Raw genomic sequence first — 16,139 nt, forward strand, 5'->3', positions numbered from 1 at the left:
TTATGTAAACCTGCTGTTCTTATCCTTTAGATGGACTTGACTTCTAATATCTCATGTGTGGATTATTTCCAGTCTATCTGTCGTCGCCTGAGGTGTCCAACTCAGCCAGACAAACCCACCACGCCAACGTCTCCTTCTACATCAACACCCTCACTCTACACCAGTTCCAGTTCCCACCTGCTACGGACAAATAGATTCTCAGACCCTGATTCTGAGAGTTCAAAGACTGCCACAAACACTGCAACTGCAAAGGAAATGGACAAAAATGGTATGTGGAGCTTCAAAAGACACAGTCCCCTCCACAGTACGCATCCCCCAGATTCTTAAAGTCCATACTTTATTTTGTCTCTGGCCAGAGAATGAAGAAGCAGATTTGGATGAGCAGTCCTCTAAGAGGCTGTCCATCCGAGAGAGGAGGCGGCCCAAGGAACGGCGAAGAGGCACAGGCATCAATTTCTGGACAAAAGATGTAAGTGGATTGGTCTGTGCTGAGGCATATCATATTACTCTTGGCCACCATCCTTTCAGTTTAAAATAAAGAGTCCTGCATGGTGCCATGAATTTTGCAGATGTTCAGGAAGTATTACTGAGGAAAAGAGAAGAAAGACCTAACTAGTGCGGGACTCATTTGTATGTTCCTGCTAGATTCCCAGTATCTAATACAGTGATAAACACATGTAAGCACATTGTGGGCACTCAGTAAATTGACAAATAATTTAAAAACTGGAAATATACAACAGCCATATAAACCAATATAACAAGTGAATAAGCTTGTCAAGTTTTTTTTTTTTTTTTTAAAGATGGGGTTTCACCATATTGGTCAGGCTGGTCTTGAACTCCCAACCTCAGGTGATCCGCCCGCCTTGGCCTCCAAAGTGCTTGGATTACAGGCGTGAGCCACCACGCCCGGCCGGCTTGTCAAGTTTTAGTAGTCCTTCCTAATATTCCCTGAATGTCATGTAGTGAAGTCAACAATATCTTAGTGCCACATATGAGCAGAGATTCTAACTAAATATTGTAGAAGTGCTACAAGAATTTCAAGGAACTTTAAAATCTGTCAGTAATACAAGTTCACTTAGGTTTACTCTTTTGGAGGAAAAAAGGAACAAATAACATAAAATAGATTAACTCTGGCTTTAAAATAAAGACAGATATACCAATGCTTACTAACTACAAATACACATTCAGTAGTTTATTTTTTAAATTTTTTAAAAATATTATTTCCAAGCTGGACACCATTAACATTCAGTAGTTTAATTCATCCTCTTCCATATCTTGTTCTGTACCCTTCTCATTCAACCTTGTTATTGGCATTTTAAAGAACAAGTGACCAGTAACTTGGAAAAGAGGACCTGCTTACCAGTAACTCATTTGAAAATTGGACATACTTATTCAGTGAGACAAGAAATGAGACAGTAATAGTCATCTATTAGAAATTATTTTTTAGAGGCTGGGCGCGGTGACTCATGCCTGTAATCCTAGCACTTTGGGAGGTGAGGTGGGATTATGCCTGTAATCCTAGCACTTTGGATCACCTGAGGTCAGGAGTTCAAGACCAGCCTGGCCATCATGGTGAAACCTCATCTTTAAAAAAAAAAAAAAAAAAGAGAAATTATTTTTTAGAAAAAAGTACTTCATTGTTATAAGGCAAAATAAACTGATAAGTCTTGACAAATATAATAATTAAGTCTATCTGTCTTAAAGATATCCCTTTTCCAGCTGTAGTCAATTTGACTTTTTAGACTACAGGTGACATTTCTAAGTTGCCTGCCTGTGATGGCTGTGAAAAGTAGCAGTAACAAAGCATCACTTGGCAGTCAATTCTCATTGCCCACGTTTGAAATGCCAAGATGCATAATTGATGGGATCTGACCTTGTTGCTTTCAACGATGTCTGTGACGATCAGCCTCTTGATTTTCTTCCTTTTTCTTTTACAGGAGGATGAAACCGATGTCTCTGAAGAGGTCAAAAAAGCATGGGTAAGTGACAACCCAGTGAGGCATGTCTCTTGAGAGCACAGTCTTGCTCTTGTAAGTAATTTTAATAGAAGAAAGGGCAAGACTTCTGAAGATTTTAGCTGAGAGGAAGATTGGAGATAGACATTCCTCTAAAAGATGCGGCAGGTGTTAGTCTGCGGTACTGTTTTATCATGTGGTGTAACAATGCCCATGTCCTTGAACCAGTTTCCTACATTTTTCTATGACTGCTGCCAATCTTTCACACAGTTATAGGATCCATCATTTTCTCTCTTGCGAGTATGTTATTGTATTGTATGAAGTACTTTGAAATATTTGAATGAAAAGTGAAGAGTGATACCAGTTCCTTTTTGGATCTACACTAATAGAGAAGAACATAAATGTGGAGAATGCAAAACATTAGACAGTCCCAAAGTCATTTATATTTGACTTTGAAATAAGATTAAACATCTGGCATCTTATATAACTCTGACCCTTTAAGGCCTGACATCCAACTCTTCCCTGCAGTGAAAGGCCTAAGTTCAGCTTTTCTGAAGATACTCCAGGCTCCTATAAGCCACTCAGACACGATTGGTGGTGGTCTTCTTTTCAGTACTGTTTTCCAAGAAGGAAGGAATTTGGTTTTGATTAAATTAATTGAAATGCATGTGCTTTTCTATTGAAATTATGTAAAAAGATGACCTTTTTATATCCTACAACTCATTATAAGTATGTTCTGAGTATATTTAATAACCTGTACTGAAAATTAACAACTAATTTTTAGCAGAGATGATATAAATATTATAATGTCATTGACTTGCCTATATTTTAGTCTAGATCCAAAACAGACAATAGCAGGCTTCCAAAAAGCAGTGTCTTTAATGACTAATGGTGACATAGGTAAGAATTGGCTGCCCTTGGTTGAAGCTGGATCTACTTCATAAAGACAAGCTGTGTGGTGTGGAAATAGTATATACGTTCCTTGGGGCAAGAGTGTGTGCATGTGTGTATGTATATAAATTACAGCAACTCTTAGTTTCTTCAAGGGGCTTGGAAAGGCTTTTGGAGATAAGAAGAGTGAATATAGGAATGTTCCTTTGGGAAATTATAACTCAGAGAATATATAACTCAGGAAATATAACTCAGAGGATCTGAGTTATAGATTATAGAGCACTGAAATGGAACATTATCCGTACAGAATTATATAGGACATTTAAATTCAGGGAATTGCAAAAAGGAAGGATTTGTTGTCATAAGAATGACAATTTTGCCAGTGAAAATTCTATTCTCTACTTTTCTAAACTTCTTGGCACTAGAAAATCCTAGCCTAGAGGGTACCAAGTAAGGAAAATTAAGATGATCTTGATGTAGTAACTTCCTAGAGAATTTTAATTTAGAACTGTTGACTTAAAATTATGAAGAAAAGCAGAGACTGTTGCAGTTTCATGTGAAAGACATTGTCAGACAAAAAAATACTCATCCAATTGCACAAGGCATCTATTAGTATTTACCATGTATCGAGAAAACAACAGTGTGAATCAAAAAGAATAAACAGTTCATTATCTCTGGACTGGTAACTTTGAATTTATGCGGGTAAGCTGGGGTTGCTCTAAGAAGTATATTCCAGGTGCCAATCTCCAGCCAAAGGTGCAAAAAGAAAGGCTGATAATGAATCAGCATAGGGTGAGGCATCCTTTTTGTAAAAGTCTTATATTTGCTTGTTTCATTTATTTCAGTGAAATTCTTAACTGTTTTTCTCCCTTGAACACTCTTTCCTAATGCTAGCAGGCATGATGCCATTATCCATATGGGCCTACAGAGCTACATGCCTGGTCATGGACCAATGTAAATTGCTGCACTTCTACTTCAAGACAGTCTGGTAGTATCTTATGACCATCTTTCTACCCCGTTTCCATTTTCATCCATCAGGCAGTAAAGTTGACTCAGCTCTGCAACAACAAATGAGCCAGTCAATGCAGGGGGCATTCTATTAAAATGGTACTGTTAGCTAATCAGCATGGAAATAGTTGAGAAGCCAGGGCAGTTCTTTCGTTTCTTGGTTTTTAGTTCAATAAAACTATATCTGCTATTGAGGTCATGTTGGCTTCCTTCTCTTCCCTAGCCTACTTCTTAAGGGTGATAGTATCTATTATTTTTAAAGTTGTCTCTTCCCAAGACTCTAATATCTTGTTTAACTGAAATATAATTTACAATTAATGCATAGATTTTAAATATACTGTTTGCTGAGTTTTGACACTTGTATGTACCAGTATAACTACTACCCAAATCAGATATAGAACTTTTCCATCACCTTAAAACATTTCATCATTAACGCTGAAGAATAAGCAATACTAATTCGTGGTGATAGAAATCAGAAGAGTGCTTGCCTCTCAGGACAGGGAATTGAATGGAAAAGATAGAAATCATCTAGCAATAATATTTAACTTTTTTTTTTTGAGACAGGGTCTTGCTCTGTTCCCCAGCCTGGAATGCAGTGGTGCAGTCATTGTTCACTGCGGTGTCAACCTCCTAAGCTCAAGTGATCCTCCTACCTCATCATCCCAGGTAGCTGGGACTGCAGGCGCAAGCCACCATGCCCAGCTAATCTTTGGAGTTTTTCTAGAGATGAGGTTTCGCCATGTTGCCCAGGCTGGTCTTAAACCACTGGGCTTAGCCTCCCAAAATATTGGGATTATAGGCATAAACCACGATGCCCAGCCAATAATATTTAATTTTAATGGTAGAAAGGAAACTTCAATGGTTATTGTTTTATCTTCCTCCTCCAGAGCTAAATGATTCAAAATATCTATGGGTTTTTCCCCCCTCTTCTTAAAGATTTCAAAAGAAGAGTGATACCTCACTTATATAACAGTAACAACAGTGTGGTTTAGAAGACCTTTCTATTGTTTAAACTAAATCTCTGTTGACATCATTGAAGTTCATTTTCTTTTTTATATACCAAGAAAAATGTAACCAACATTTATATACAGATAAGATTTATGTCCAGGAATGGCCATAGGGTTTGCTATCAAGAGAATATTTGATCAGGGAAATGCAAATCAAAACCACAATGAAATAGATCATCTCATCTGTTAGAATGGCTATTATCAAAAAGACAAAAAACAGCAAAAGCTGATGAGGATGTAGAGAAAAAGAAACTCTTTTTTTTTTTTGAGACGGAGTCTCGCTCTTGTTACCCAGTCTGGAGTGCAATGGCGCGATCTTGGCTCACCGCAACCTCCGCCTCCTGGGTTCAAGCAATTCTCCTGCCTCAGCCTCCTGAGTAGCTGGGATTACAGGCATGCGCCACCACACCCAGCTAATTTTTTGTATTTTTAGTAGAGACGGGGTTTCACCATGTTGACCAGGATGGTCTCGATTTCTTGACCTCGTGATCCACCCGCCTCGGCCTCCCAAAGTGCTGGGATTACAGGCGTGAGCCACTGCGCCCGGCGAGAAAAAGAAACTCTTAATGCACTGTTGGTGGGAATATAAATAAGTGTAGCCATTGTGGAAAACAGTATGGAGGCTCCTCAAAAACTAAAAATAGAACTACCATATGATTCAGCAGTTCCACTACTGGGTATTTATCCAGAGGAAAGGAAAACAGTATATCAAAGAGATGACGCTCCCTGGTGGTCTAGTGGTTAGGATTCAGTGCTTTCTCTCTGTCTTTCAAAGAGATATCTGCACCCCTATGTTTATTGCAGCACTATTTGCAATATCCAGGATATGGAATCAACCTAAGTATCCATTAACAGATGAATAGATAAATTAAATGTGGTAATATGTACGTGGTGGAATACTATTTAGCATTAAAAAGAATGAAATTATGTCATTTACAACAATATGAATGCTCCTGGAAGCCATTATGGTAGGTGAAATTAGTCAGTCACAGAAAAATAAATACCACATGTTCTCACTCGTATGTAGGATCTTAAAAAGTTGAGCTCATAGAAGTAGAGAGTAGAATTGTGGTTACTGGAGTCTGGAAAAGGGAGATAGTGAGAGTTTGGTTAACAGATATAAAATTACAGGTAGGAGGGATAAGTTCTAGTGTTCTGTAGCACTGAAGGGTGAATATAGTTAATGATGATTTATTGTATATTTTGACATAGCTAGAAGAGAGGATTTTGAATGTTCCCAACATAAAGAAATTATTTTTGGTGATAGATATGCTGATTACCTTGATTTGATCATTACATATTGCATTTATGTATTGAAATATCACTTTGTACCACATAAATATGTACTACTATAATGTGTCAACTTAAAATTTTTAAAAAGAGAGTGATAGACGAGTCATGCATTGCTATGCTGAGAACAGCAAGGAACATGCTTAGAAGGCTGGAGACCCTGCTTAAGCCCAACATAGTGCATGGTTTTATTCCAAACCCATCCCCATTGGTAAATTCATGAACCAGTGAAACTAACAATGAATATATAAAATTGACATCTTAGCACCTCCTTGACAGTTGTGTTTAAAAATAATTCTTTTTTATTTATCCACATTAGGTATAGGACAGATAGTCTCTGAGAATCTTAATAGATCTTTTGTCTTTCTAAATGAAAAAGAAACTTAATCTGCATCTTAATTTGAGGAATAGGATTATTCTAATTCTATCTGAAAATGCTTTTATGTTCAGGAGTATGTTTGCTGTTTTTTTTTTTTTGAGACGGAGTTTCCCTCTTGTTACCCAGGCTGGAGTGCAATGGTGCGATCTCGGCTCACCGCAACCTCCGCCTTCTGGGTTCAGGCAACTCTCCTACCTCAGCGTCCCGAGTAGCTGGGATTACACGCGCGCCACCATGCCCAGCTAATTTTTTGTATGTTTAGTAGAGACGAGGTTTCACCATGTTGACGAGGATGGTCTCGATCTCTTGACCTCGTGATCCACCCACCTCGGCCTCCCAAAGTGCTGGGATTACAGGCATGAGCCACCGCGCCTGGCTGTTTTCTTTACTATAGTAGTAATCACATAGAATGTTTGCCCTGGAGGGAACAAGCATAGGTACATCACAGAAGATAATGACCATTTGGATTATTTCCATCTTTTTTTACCTGCATCTTTGGCCTGCATTCCATTTTCTTTACATTGAGTTTTATCTATTGCTTTCTTACTATTTTCCCTGTTTTCTCTGGAGCTGTTTTCCAAGCCAATCCTGTTGTATAATTGAATTTATCACTAGAGGGCACAAGTGTTCAACAGAAAAGATGGTGAACAGGCAGAATGGTGCCCTAAAGAAGCCGAGCAGAAGACAAATTGCTTTTGTTTTAAAGGAATTGTTGAAGGACTCGGTTCGATGTAGTAAAGGTATTTTTTCTCCCAGCTTCTGCTATCATAGGATTGGAAGATAATCTAGAGATATCTTGGGTTAGGAACCCCATTTTACGTTTAAGAAAACTGAGGCCCAGAGAAATTAAGAATTTGGGAATATGACATCTCTGCTATGTGAGCAACCTGTACCTTTTTTCAGGGAACCTCTTTGTTTGACTGTAGTGAAGCAAACCTGAAATTAGGACTTATATCCTTTTCTATTACCTATTCATCCATTTGGTTTTTTTACTCAGCAGGTTACATGTTCGAATTGACTTACTAGTAGCATCTCACCTCCTTGAGTGAAGGAACGTCTTCTTGAAGGACAACTTAAAAACCTACTCAGAGTATCAAGATTCAGTGGGTAGAGCATCAGCATTCTTCTGCTGTCCTTGATATAGGTGGGTAGTTATATATGTCAGGAAGTAAGACTTTTCATACTTTTATTTTCTCCTAGAATCTCTGTTGCTTTTAGATAAATCAGGTGGTACTCAATCTGAACAAAATCACTGAAACCTTACCCTCAAAGTTAGCAAGGTAGCTGTCCCCATCCAGAATGCAATCAATAGGTCTGGATTACTAGTTATCCCTCAGAACTCATTGGTAAAGGAGATAGTATTTAAAAATTATTAAATCATAGATATCAAGCTTCCTGCCTTAGATAACTGGGGGTATGCTAGTGGAGAGATCTGTTGGTAAAAGTGTTCTAAAAGAGGTAAGCAATTAAATGCAAGGTTTTCAAACTAAATAAAAGAACACAATTAGAATTTGCTAGCAGAGCTGAGTTTTGATCTTTAACAGAAAATAAATGCCCTAGAAATGTACCAAAGCCACTAAATGCATTTTTCATTTTATCCTGCCTTCAATTTTTTTTTTTTTTTTTTTTTAAGACAGAGTTTCGCTCTGTCACCCAGGCTAGAGTGCAGTGGCACAGTCTCGGCTCACTGCAGCCTCCACCCGCTGGGTTCAAGCAATTCTTCTCCTGCTTCAGCCTCCTGAGTAGCTGGGACTACAGGCACATGCCACCACACCCAGCTAATTTTTGTATTTTTAGTGGAGACAGGGTTTCACCATGTTGGCCAGGATGATCTCCATCTCCTGACCTGGTGTTCCTTCCACCCACCTCGACCTCCCAAAGCGCTGGGATTACAGGTGTGAGCCACTGCACCCGGCCTGCCTTCGCTTTTATAAGCATCTTCTCATTTATTTATTGAGTCAGTGCTCCTAAGTGCCTTTTTTTTTTTTTTTTTTTTTGAGACGGAGTTTCACTCTTGTTACCCGGACTGGAGTGCAATGGCGCGATCTCGGCTCACCGCAACCTCCGCCTCCTGGGTTCAGGCAATTCTCCTGCCTCAGCCTCCTGAGTAGCTGGGATTACAGGCATGCGCCACCATGCCGAGCCAATTTTTTGTATTAGTAGAGACAGGGTTTCACCATGTTAACCAGGATGGTCTCGATCTCTTGACCTCGTGATCCACCTGCCTCGGCCTCCCAAAGTGCTGGGATTACAGGCTTGAGCCACCGTGCCGGCCTTTTTTTTTTTTTCTTCTGAGATGGAGTTTCGCTCTTATTACCCAGGCTGGAGTTTCGCTCTTGTTACCCAGGCCGGAGTGCAATGGCGTGATCTCGGCTCACCGCAACCTCCGCCTCCTGGGTTCAGGCAATTCTCCTGCCTCAGCCTCCCGAGTAGCTGGGATTACAGGCACACGCCACCATGCCCAGCTAATTTTTTGTATTTTTAGTAGAGACGGGGTTTCACCATGTTGACCAGGATGGTCTCGATCTCTTGACATCGTGATCCACCTGCCTCAGCCTCCCAAAATGCTGGGATTACAGGCTTGAGCCACCGTGCCCGGCCTAAGTACCTATTATGATCAAGTACTTGTCTAGATTCTGGGGATGCAACAATGAACACAAAGCCCTGCTTTTATGGAATTTACATTCTAGTTGGGGAGACAGACGATAAATAAATATGTAAAGTAAATAGGGCCAGGCACAGTGGCTCACCCCTGTAATCCCAGCACTCTGAGAGGCCGAGGCAGGTGGATCATGAGGTCAGGAGTACCAGACCAGCCTGACCAATATGATGAAACCCCATCTCTACTAACAAAAATACAAAAATTAGTTGGGCGTGGTGGTGCATGCCTGTAATCCCAGTTACTCGGGAGGCTGAGGCAGGATAATTGCTTGAACCTGGGAGTTGGAGGTTACAGTGAGCCAAGATTGTGCCACCGCATTCCACCCTGGGCAACAGAGTGAGACTCTATCTCAGAAAAAAAAAAAAAGTAAAGTAAATATTATGTTAAAAGGTGATACATGCTATGGAAAAACCATATAGAGTAGGCTAAGGAGGAATTAGAAGTGCCAACATGGAAGGAAGTTGACATTATAAGTAGGGAGGTCAGGATAAGCCTTACTGAGAAAATATGATTTAAGCGTAGACTTAAAAGAAGCAAGGTGGGAAACCATGTGGACAATGCGGGTCGAGTGTTATGGGCAGAGGGAACAGCAGTTGCGAAGACCCTAAGACAGGTATCTGGCATGCTTGTGGACAGGTTAAAATAAATCAATGTGGCTTAAGTGGAATGTGCAAGAAGGCCAAATGACATAGACTGATAAGTTATTATAAGAACTTCGGCTTTTGTAGTTTTGAGCAGAAGAGTGACATGATTATACTTATATTTTAAAGGGTCACTGCCTATTATTTTGGAGAATGTACTCTGAGAGGACATTAGCGGAAGCAGGGACATCAGTTAGGAGGCCATTATAATCCAGGGGAAAACTAATGGTGGTTTGTACCAGGATAATAGCAGGCAGTAAAGATGCTGAGAAGTTGTCATATTCAGAATGTATTTTGAAGTTAGAACCAATGAGATTTGTTGTTTTCTTGGATAAAACAGAGGGTAAAGGTTGATACTAAGACTTTTTAGCTAAGGCAACTGAAAACATGGAATTTTATTAACCGAGATGGAGAATGCTACAGGAAGAATAGATTTGGTGGGGGAAAAGTAGGCATTTGATATGGTTTTAGAATTATTTCCACATGGAAATGTCAAGAAGATAGTTAGTTGTAGAAATCTGGAATTCAGGTTTAAGGGCCAGGCTGGAACTAAATCTTGGATATCAGTAAACCTATAGATGAGATTGAATATGACCAAGAGAATGAATGTAGACAGAGAAGAAGCCCAAAGACAGAGCCCTAGAGCACTCTGAAATTCAAAGTGAGGAGAAGGGAAGAATCAGCAAAGGAAACTGAGCAATCCTAGTACTTGACCCTAAGAATATGGATGCAGTTTCCCCCTTTTTTCAAAACAAAATCAAACAAAACACATGGAACAATAGGCAGGTTTATTAATGTTCTTATTTTACCTTTTTTAAAAAATGTATATAGGGCTATTTCCCATGAAATCTGCTCAGTCTATTTATAAATGCGCCATGCAATGGTGTAGGAGAGTTGGACATTCCAGAGCATCTTCTGGCATCTTTTGAAATAGAAATTGCTTCCTTTTTGCAACCTTGTCTAGAGGCCTTTGAAGTCCAGCAATGTCAGAAGATTCTTCTTACTACATCAGAGGGATTCTGTTGATTACCATGTCTGCAACTGATCTGTTAACTTACCTCTTAGTCCCCTTTGCCAAATTTTTTCAGTTTTATTACATCTTTGAACAACTGTCACTTCAATTTCAATTAAGACTCTTGGGGCTATGCGTGGTGACTCACGCCTATAATCCCAGCACTTTGGGAGGTCAAGATGGATGTATCACTTGAGGTTAGGAGTTCAAGACCAGTCTGGCCAACATAGTGAAACCCCCGTCTCTTCTAAAAGTACAAAAATTAGCTGAGTGTGGTGGTGCCCACCTGTAATCCCAGCTACTTGGGAGGCTGAGGCATGAGAATTACTCCACCTCCTGGGAGGTTGCAGTGAGCCAACATTGCACCACTGCACTCCAGCCTGGGCAACAGAGTGAGACCCTGTCCCCCCCACAAAAAGAAGACTCTTGGAAAAAACTTTTATTAGAAATAAAACACCTAACACCTAGAAGGTGTTACTGTATATTAAAATTTGATTTCTTAATAGCTCTCTGGTGGTTAGAATGACAGTTATAGACAAAATTTAAAGCCAAAAAATACTTTTAAAGGCCCCCTAGTTAACACTTTCACTTTAAAGTTAACAGCTGAGGCCCAGGAGATTAAGTACCTTGCCAGTATCACATAGTTGTAGTCCTAGTTGCACAGCTGTTGCACTATCTTCAAAATTTGTATCTTTGTATCTGTTATATATCTTATATCATACCACATACTGTTATGACAATATAGCATAATAGTTAAGAGTACAGACAGGAGCTAGACTCCCCACGTTTAACCCCAGCTTCACCATTTAACTACTTTGGATAGTTTATTTAATCTTTCTATGCCTCAGTTTCCTCATCTGTAAAGTCTGGATAATAATAGTCTACCTCTTAGAGTTGTGAAATGAAAATGAGCTAATACATTTAAATAGAGATGATTATGATCCATGTAAATTATTTTCCAAATCTATAAGTTCCTACATCTGGATGAGAGTAAGGCTTTCAAAATACTTTTATTGGCCTTAGAATCATATGATTTTGAACTTATTTATTAATTTATCCTTAAAGAATGGATTATTTGGAGAGTCAGAGAAGTAGCTCCAAGTCCTCTATAACGCCAACGTGTGTTCTGACACGTAACTGAAGAATTTTGAGGAATAAGTTTTAAAGGAGATTGCTGAAGTAGGAGAAAAGAATTGAGTAGAAAGGAAAGGAACAAGGACTAAATGTTTCAGATTGTGTTTGGAACTTGCTGAGCACCTGTCAAGTCCGTGCAGCTTCTCTGTCAAGTAAGCAGGCTTTAATTTTTATCCCTAAATAACCCATCTCATTTATGCTGCTTTGCTAGTGCTTCCAACAATCCTAGTTTCAGAGATCTTTACTATTTTTTTCCACCTTCTTTCTCTGAGTAAATAGCAGGCTTTTTTCTACAAATTTTCACAACATTGCTTCTGGCTATTTGCTGGATCCTTTCTCTTGAGCAGAATTTTTTAATCTTGTTACTTAATCTTGTGAAGCCCCTTTATCTGCTGGAGGGTGTCCAGCAACTTTCTGTCCACTCTCCACCACCAGGCAGTATTTTTGCCATTCTCCTTTTAGGTAAAATCCTAAGTCTGTTTTGTTTTCCTCTCTCTCTGGGGCCTGATTGCCTAATATGGTAAGGTATTTCCCAGACAAGATTGCACTGTGGACATAGAACAACAGTTTGACTAAGTTTAAAGACACGGAAGATGAGCTATCTAATAGTTATTTATGTAGTAAAGTAATATTTTTGTAGTATATTACATAACAACCGAAATCTATTTTTTAAGCATGCCTCTGTTGCTTTTAACAGATTTAAAGAAATAATAAAATACAGATTTTTCTCCTCTCAACCGCTTTAGGCAGATTTTTTTTACAAAAAAGAAAAGATGGCTTGTCCCCAGAATGAGAGGGTTTTGAGAAGTCTGAGAAATTTGATAACTTGATAATGTTCATAAGGACATAAAAGTAAGGGTAAATTTAAAAAGCAATGGCTATTATAAACAGTCCAGTGGTAGCCAGCCTCTGCGAACTGGCAGGCATTCCACATGTAGAAAAGCAAGCTGTCCTGGATTTCTGCAGTTGATAACAGACAGTCCCAGGGAAAAAGAGATTGAGAAATGGCAGCCAACCAAAACTGTATGTGGGAAGCTGCCTGTTATCCAGTGTGCACTGAAGAATCTTCTCTAATGGTTGACTCCACATTGGCCTCAAAGGATCTTTCCTCTCACTGTACATTTGCTCTTACTTTGCAACTATAGTTTCTTAAAATACTGCAGATGCTGTGATTTTCTATATATGGGTTGTGCCTTGCTGTAGCCCAAGCTGTATAAACCATCTTAAGAACAAAGTTTCTTTTGGCATCTTCCTTTTATGGACTTTATTAATTTTAGGTCGTGCTGTTGCCCAGGAAATCTCAGTAATCAAAGCTCACATGTATTCCTTTGAGACCCTGTAATTTTTGGACCTAGTGTCCCATTACATCAGTGAATTCTCTTTAATCATAAATCTTTTTTAAGATAGAATAAATTGATCTTTGAGGTATCGTTTGGACTTCTCTCAAACCTCTCATCCAAAGATGTGAAAGGTTTATCCAACTACTAAGGATGGTATAGTTAACTTCTTGACCTTTTCTTTTTCCGATTTCTTCTTCTGCCTCCAACTGCTTTCAAGATATTACTTTGTGTTAGTGACTTGTGACCTTATGTATTTTTATTAGAGGAACACAGATGAACTTAAAACTCTGCTGGAGCTTTTTAAAAAAAATAATTATAAAACTTAGTAAATTTCATTAAAGAAAATTCATGAAGTATAGAAAAATATAAAGCAGTAGCTCTCAAAAGCAGCAGGAGGATTGCTAGAAGAGATTGTAAAAATTCATAGGGATATTTTCAGGGAACACAGTGATGGGGTATGTTCTACATGCATTAAGTGGAAAGGGCCAGAGATACTAGTTATCCTAAAATACCCCACTTCAAACAAGTATCCTGAAGTTTGCTTGACTTTTGACTGTCTCCCTTGATAGTCATAGATGAAAACCTATCAATTTTCTGAGTCTGAAACCAAACTTGATTTTATGTATGAGCTCAATTTTGACGGGGGGAGGAAGACAGTTCTAAAAATTCAAGCTTCATGTAAATGAGGAGAAACTGCACTTAGTTTTATTTATCCCTGACAGCAGTGCCACTTATATAATGAGTACATCATGCTACACATTCCGTAGATCTTCATTTAACCTCTGCCTTCATGATGATTCTGTGATGTATCCAAATCTCTGACTGCTTCTCTATTTCTTCTAGTTTACTGGCCCAAGCATTAGCACATTAAAATACATATTATAAAGTACATTGCTTTTATTCTTCATATTAATGATGTTTATTTAAAAATATTATTTTTTAATGATTTTAGCTAGGTTTTATATCAGTGATTTTTATTTCAGGATAGTAAGGGGGTGTTAATGATATTTGTTACGGAAAGGGATTGTTTCAGTTTTAAAGGCTAAGAAAAAATTGTCCATATCCATCCAGAACCATACTTTTCAGAAGAAACTATTAACATTTTAGTGAATTTCCTGCTGGTATTTTTCCAAAGTTTTTCTTTTTAAAATACATATTCAAAACCAACTAATGACATTCTTTAGAGAAAGATCATTGTCAGCTGGAACATTCCTGGGACCCCATCATTACTATGATGACAATTTTATAAGGTTGTCTTTAAAGCAGTTGGGTTCAACTCTTTTATCAAAGTAGTTCTATGATGGCTTTGATCATAGAGAGCCTCCAGGAATAATTGTTTCTCTTTCAGTTGGAGTCTAAGGGTTACCTTGGTTACAGAAGTATTCATTTCTCCTGTTGATAACATGGCTGGAGAGCCTTAACCATGGCTTAGGCTTAGCTAATGTTAGAGTTCTAGCCCCATGATTGAGGTAGAAAGCTTAATGTGGGATTTGAAGTCCTTTCTCAGCAAATAGAGTGTTTATAGAGTGTTCCCCAGCAGGAACGTTGAACTTAAGACACTAACAGACATTACCTTTAAAAGGGTTATTTTGGTAGAATCTCAAAGGTAGGATAGTTGGACTACCTATCCCAAGCTGTAAAGCTTCCTGAATAAAGCTTGTAAAAATGTAAAGATGAATGGTTACAACCTCCCAGTTTTAATTTTTCTCCATACTGTCTCAGTCTTCAGTCAAGCAAGTTCAAGAATCAGATAGCAGTCGTTTAGTGACATGAATATTTTCAGAGACAAACCATAGTTTTGTAACCTAATATGATCCTTTAAAGTACATAAATGTTCACACAGATGTCCCTTAATAGAATATGTACTTTAAAAAATTTTTTTGACTTTTTAATACTTTAAATTTTTTAAAATGTTTTATTACAACCTGAACTCTTATACCTTAAACTCTGTCAGTGTTACTGACTACTAAGAGGAAAGCAGGAAAGTTTTAAAAATCCATTGGCAAATTAATACATAGCGTAATACGTAATACAAGTACTTATGGCCTTGGAGCTTGTAGCTCTTGTCATGTTTCTGAAAAATTTTTTCAAGTAACAGAAGCATTTTAAGAGGGAAACAACATGTTTTAATATTACATCATCAAATAAAACATTGTATACTTTAAGATGACATTTTACTTAGGAGTTGTGGGGCTTTCAAAAGTGATACGCCAAGTGGGTGAAACATGGGGCTATATGATGACTGAATGCTATATTTCTCATTTCTCCAAATGTCTGGTATAGCTACTTGCTGGCTGTTGTGAAGAGTCAACACTGTCTTTCTGAGGCTGATAGGGAGAGCAGTTGTTTATACCTATTCTCCAGCAGTACATGTTGGGGGTGGGACAGTGACAGCAGCCTCACTTCATCTTTGGCATGTGATGCTCTAGGTCAGGGGGTCAGCAAACTTTTTATGAAAAGGGCCCAGTAGTAAATATTTTCTACTTTGCTGGCCACGTAATCTGTTGGTAATCTGTTGCAAGGACTCAACCGCACTGTTATAATAGGAAAGCAGCCATAGACAGTATGTAAATAAATGGGAGTGACTGTGTTCCAGTAAAACTTTGTTTACAAAAGCAGGCTGGTAGACTGGATTTGGCCTGCAGGCCACGCTGCAGTTTGCTGGCCTCTGCTGTAGGTTACTGATACAGAAAGTATTTGCTAATGTCAACGTGACTCCAAATGTTAATTTTCTCTCATCCAAGCACTTCTCTGGTAACTCTGCATTGTGCCAGTTTGCCTGATTCTTTGCTATCAGCAACAGTTTGTGGGGGAACCAAG

General features: G+C 38.6%; 1 protein-coding gene across 8 annotated transcripts in view; it reads left to right on the forward strand.

Annotated features, from left to right (window-relative positions):
• The window catches only part of PPP1R12B (protein phosphatase 1 regulatory subunit 12B), a 250,173-nt gene that overhangs the window by 158,700 nt on the left and 75,334 nt on the right, over positions 1-16,139 (forward strand). For all 8 annotated transcript variants that reach the window (XM_012459462.3, XM_012459464.3, XM_012459467.3 and 5 more), the window contains 3 exons: positions 73-268; positions 357-469; positions 1,938-1,979. In XM_012459462.3, coding sequence (XP_012314885.1) covers positions 73-268; positions 357-469; positions 1,938-1,979 — 351 coding nt within the window. The remainder of the gene's footprint in view (positions 1-72; positions 269-356; positions 470-1,937; positions 1,980-16,139) is intronic.

This window comes from Aotus nancymaae, unplaced genomic scaffold (assembly GCF_030222135.1).
Source record: "Aotus nancymaae isolate 86718 unplaced genomic scaffold, 86718_ANA_hifiasm-v0.15.2.pri h1tg000039l, whole genome shotgun sequence".
NCBI classification, from domain to species: Eukaryota; Metazoa; Chordata; class Mammalia; order Primates; family Aotidae; genus Aotus; species Aotus nancymaae.